At 40.1% G+C, this 5,000-nt stretch overlaps 1 protein-coding gene across 1 annotated transcript; it reads left to right on the top strand.

The window, feature by feature from the left end:
- Positions 1 to 707: 707 nt before the first annotated feature.
- crip2l (cysteine-rich protein 2-like) lies at positions 708 to 4,981 on the top strand. The gene is made up of 8 exons (XM_063002553.1): positions 708 to 774; positions 1,975 to 2,069; positions 2,238 to 2,295; positions 2,805 to 2,936; positions 3,670 to 3,738; positions 3,860 to 3,954; positions 4,196 to 4,253; positions 4,365 to 4,981. Exons 1-8 carry the CDS (start codon positions 732 to 734, stop codon positions 4,427 to 4,429), a joined length of 615 nt encoding a protein of 204 aa, XP_062858623.1. The 5' UTR covers positions 708 to 731; the 3' UTR covers positions 4,430 to 4,981.
- The last annotated feature ends 19 nt before the right edge of the window (positions 4,982 to 5,000 follow it).

Raw genomic sequence — 5,000 nt, 5'->3', positions numbered from 1 at the left:
ATAGAAACGAACATTGCAGCTACACTATTCATATTTTAAGCTTTATTTATGATTTAATGTGTGGCTGTGATTACTGAACTAGAATTACATCAAATAATTAGATATTATTCAATATATTAACGTTTAATGTGTGGCTCTAGCTTGGTACTCTCATTGGTCTCATATAGGGCAGTTGTAGCCTGGACTAGTAATCTAAAGGTCGCTGGTTCAAGTCTCACCTCAAGTCAAAAGAGAGTCAATAGCATCAAGAGGGGCTTTATTGTCATTTCAGCTACATATACAAGTACATAGTGAAACGAAACAACGTTCCTCCAGGACCAGGACCAGGGTGCAACATAGAACAAAAAGTGTAAGACTACACAGTGCAGGTTGCCACTGTTGGGCCCTTGAGCAAGGCCCTTAACCCTCAGTTGCTTAGACAGTATACAGTATGTACTGTCTATACATGCTTCCAGTATGACGCTGGACCCACCGCTACCCTGACCCAGAGGAAGGGGTTAATACACATGACTGAATGAAGTGAATAATTGATGTACTGACTGTAGAGAGACGGTGGGTGTGGTTATCAGTGTGACGTCACTGTGTGGGCGGAGTCAGGCTGCTCCTGTGTGTCGGTGTAACTGCGGCTCAGATCAGCATCAGCGCTTCAGCTCTATAATACTGTATTCTTTATTCTTTATTCTTCATTTATTCTATTATTTTATCTTCATTTATTTATTCTTCCTTCAGTCATGGCGTCCAAATGTTCCAGATGTGATCAGACGGTGTATTTCGGTGAGTGATTGTGATGATGAAGATGATTCTATTGTACTAATCAGCCTTAATTACAGTAAACACAGTAAACACAGTAAACACAGACTCATCCGGGGATTAAACCGTGTTAATCCAGCATTATCTCATCTAGATTAACCAACCTGATTTCATATCATTCACACAGATAATCGGATTAATATTGTTTATTATAAAGGGGCGGTTTAGTATCAACGATCAGATTCATATCAGAATAATATAATACATCATCATCATCATTATCACCATCATCATCATCATTAGAATGAATTTATAGAGGTGCAGGATGGTGTGTGTATGTGTGTGTGTATCAGGGTGGGGTTAGACATAACTATAGAGTAACCAATGACCTTCATGCACAGATACACCAACCAGTTTATATCTGACTCCTCAGATTCAGCACATTGTTATTATTATTATTATTATTAATATTGTTTATAATTATTAATATTATTATTATTATTTATTATTATTATTATTATTATTATTATTATTGTTAATATTTTTATTATTGTTAATATTATCATTATTATTATTATGTATTGTTATTATTATTATTTATTATCATTATTAATATTACTTATTTTACTACTGTTATTATTATTATTGTTAATATTATTATTTATTATTAATATTATTAATAATATATATAATTATTATTATTATTATTTATTATTTTTATTGTTAATATTATTATTATTTATTATTATTAATAATAATAATATTATTATTATTTATTATTATTATTTATTATTATTATTGTTGTTGTTGTTAAAATTATTATTATTACCGTTATTACACACCCATTCAAAGCATGTTTTTGTTTCTCAGAGGAAACTCGTGTACACATAGGGAGAACATACCAAATGTTAAAGCCCCAATTCGGTCCAAAAACCAGCCCAAATTCAGCCTGAACCAACACAAAATCAGTCCAAAAAAAAGTGTGGACACTATTATACCGTTATACTGAACTCTCAAAACAGCCTGAGTTCTGTGCAGTGTGGATTCCACGGGGTGTTGGAACATTCCTTTGGGATTTTATACATTGTGCTGCTGCCACATGACAGATAAACGATGAGAGGATGATGTGTGAATATTGATGTGAATATTGATGTGAATAGATTCTGTTGCGGTTGGTTTGATGTTAATGTGCTCTTTAGTGATGTTCAGTGTTATTTTGCTCAGCGGAGAAGGTGGCGTCTCTGGGGAGGGACTGGCACAAGTTCTGTCTGAAGTGTGAACGCTGTAATAAAACCCTGAACCCTGGAGGACACGCCGAGGTACCAACACTGTTTAATTAACCTTTCTTTAACTGAGGCCCAATCAGCCGTACTGAATCATTACTGAATCATTACTGTATCATTTCTGAATCATTACTGAATCATTACTGTTTAATTACTGAATCATATAAACGCTGACGGTTCTGTTTTTTTGTTTTGTCTGAAAAGCATGATGGGAAACCATACTGCCACAGACCCTGCTACGCCACCCTGTTTGGACCTAAAGGTAAACGTCACATTATTTTTACCACTCTGTGTGTGTGGGGTCGAACAAAATCCTTTATTTATTTATTTATTAGACTCAAGAGGAAAGAAAAACACTCAGGTTTAAATGCCCCAGCTACTCAGTCCACCGGCTAATTACAACCCAAATGCTTCTCAGAGGAACCAAAGGGAACTCCCTCATAAAAAACTGAGATTTAGGTTCAAATCTATCAGATCTATCGGAGGTGCTATCAGCAGGCATGTCTGTGGTGGGGGTACACCTATGGTCAAATCCTTACAATAGATTGGCGCCCTGTGCAGAGTGTTCCTGCCCTACACCTGTGGTGGATTCTTCTCACCATTGTAAAGTGTTTATATGAGCTAGCAGGTGTAATGTGAGTGATGAGCTACAACTTTAGTAAATTAAATGTTAATGGCAGAGATAGCGGTCACATGACCACGCTGGAGCACTGTTATTGTTCCTCGGTTTATGAAATGATCAGATTGATCTGATTCTTCTTTTCCCATTAGGAGTGAACATCGGTGGTGCCGGTTCATTCGTGTACGAGACTCCGGTGAATGATTCCTCCTCCAACTCTGGTACTGAAGCTCCACCCAAACCCGAGGAGAAGAAACCAGCACCAACCAGAGGCCCGGTGAAGGGTACGAGCACCATCGACACACCAGCGTTACAGTACAGCTCTGATTAGAATCACAGTCGTTCCTCCAATTCTAAAACCCTGTAAACCGGGGGACAGACTCAACACTCAGGTTCAACTGCGCCAGCTACTCAGTCCACCGGCTAATTACAGCCCGCTTACCCAGGAACCAAAGAAAGGAACTCCCTCATGGAACAACTTTCAATTCTACACAGATTTGTTCGATCTTATTCATTTATGTTCACTAGCCACTCAATCCTGGTCAGGGATGCAGAGGGTATGGCACCTGTAAAAAAGGCTGGTATCAAATACACTGATCAAGGTGCCAGTCCAACTCAGGGCACCACAAGCTTAAAGGACAGTTGATAAATCAGATAAAACAACAGGAGTTACCACATCACCAGCTACTCAGTCCACCAGTGTGTGATAACTCACGTTTTCAGAATGAAAGAGTAGCTCAGGATACACCGGGCCACGCCCACGCCCGGTATACGTTCATCCTTCGAAGAGATACAGAGATGGTCTAATTAAAGAGACCGCCACGGTCAGTCATCTGCATCTCCCGCCCCCCTGTAGGTCATCAGTGGCACAGCAGATGGGCATGATTCTGTAATCTGAGCCCCCTGCAGGCCACTGATCCCATGGCAGGTCGACCCCAGACAGGAAATGCTATTTAATGATGAAATAAAATGTGATGTAAAATGATCTTGATGTTTTTGATCTGTTTTTATTTTCAGCGGCGAGTTTCTCGTCCTTCTCAGGAGCACCAAACACGTGTCCACGCTGCCAAAAAACCGTCTACTTTGGTAAGAAGTCAATTTAACACACCACAGAAGCACATAAATGGAGGTATTTGATTGAATAGAGTTGTTATCAGTGGGCGTGGCTTACACACCTGAACTCATGACCTCTATGTGTGTGTGATAGCGGAGAAGGTGTCGTCTCTGGGGAAGGACTGGCACCGGCCGTGTCTGCGCTGTGAGAGGTGCAGTAAGACTCTGGCCCCGGGGAGCCACGCCGAGGTGAGTGTTCACGTCTCATTAGATAAAGGCTTTTTACAGGATGTTGGAGTGTGTGTGTGGGAATATTTTACTGTTCTGTAAAGTAAGCATTTACTAAAACAGGGAAGAGCCTTTATAACAGATTTTTTGTGGGTTGGTGGGGTCCTGCTTGTCCCCGGTTGGTTATGGGTTCCCTCCAGGGTTCCTGTAACGGTGCAGTAGGACACGATGGCGTCTCTGATCTTCCTGTGTTGTGTTTCAGCATGATGGTCAGCCGTACTGTCACAAACCCTGCTACGCTGTCCTCTACGGCCCTAAAGGTTCGAGTACAGTCCATACACACACACACACACACACACACACTCACACACACACTCACACACACACACACTGAGTTTTTCTCTCTCTGATTGTGTTTGTTGTGGATTTAGGAGTGAACACTGGAGGAGTGGGCAGCTACATCTACGAGGAACCCAGCAGTGACCCTCAGCCCTGAAGATACCACGTCCACTCACACGTCCACTCACACTAACCACATCCACTCAACTAACCTCGTCCACTCACACGTCCACTCACACTAACCACATCCACTCAACTAACCTCGTCCACTCACACGTCCACTCACACTAACCACATCCACTCAACTAACCTCGTCCACTCACACGTCCACTCACACTAACCTGGTCTCAGAGTGGATCTGATTTATTACTCAGCACCAGCCAGTATCCACACCAGTTTAATCTCTACACGCTCACCCAGTTTCTACTTTTATAAATAATAAACTCACATTTATTCAGTTCAGTATTTTACACGTCCATGAGTTTAATAGAGCTGCAGTGTTACTGAGCTGTAGGAGGATTAACATTCATATTTACTTTATCGTTTATACATTACTAATACTTTAATAATGCTTATGTATTTATTTATTTATGGTTGATTGGTTGATTAGTTTATTGATTGATTGTAGCTATTAAACCATGTACTCAGAGTCTCTTCCTCTTTATAAATTGACACTTTTGTATGTTAAATAAAAACATTGTGATGCAAAGTGTGTGAATATTTTTTTC

The sequence above is a fragment of the Trichomycterus rosablanca genome, chromosome 9, assembly GCF_030014385.1.
Source record: "Trichomycterus rosablanca isolate fTriRos1 chromosome 9, fTriRos1.hap1, whole genome shotgun sequence".
Taxonomy (NCBI): Eukaryota; Metazoa; Chordata; class Actinopteri; order Siluriformes; family Trichomycteridae; genus Trichomycterus; species Trichomycterus rosablanca.
The sequence above is the reverse complement of the archived record's forward strand: the minus strand, read 5'-3'. Positions and strand labels throughout refer to the sequence as shown.

Bases quoted from the DNA above. Each gene is read 5' to 3' on its own strand.
- crip2l (XM_063002553.1), top strand. From the start codon at position 732: ATGGCGTCCAAATGTTCCAGATGTGATCAGACGGTGTATTTCG. The intron at 2,070-2,237 runs GTACCAACACTG...TTGTCTGAAAAG, and splicing joins ACCCTGGAGGACACGCCGAG to CATGATGGGAAACCATACTG. The intron at 3,739-3,859 runs GTAAGAAGTCAA...TGTGTGTGATAG, and splicing joins CCAAAAAACCGTCTACTTTG to CGGAGAAGGTGTCGTCTCTG.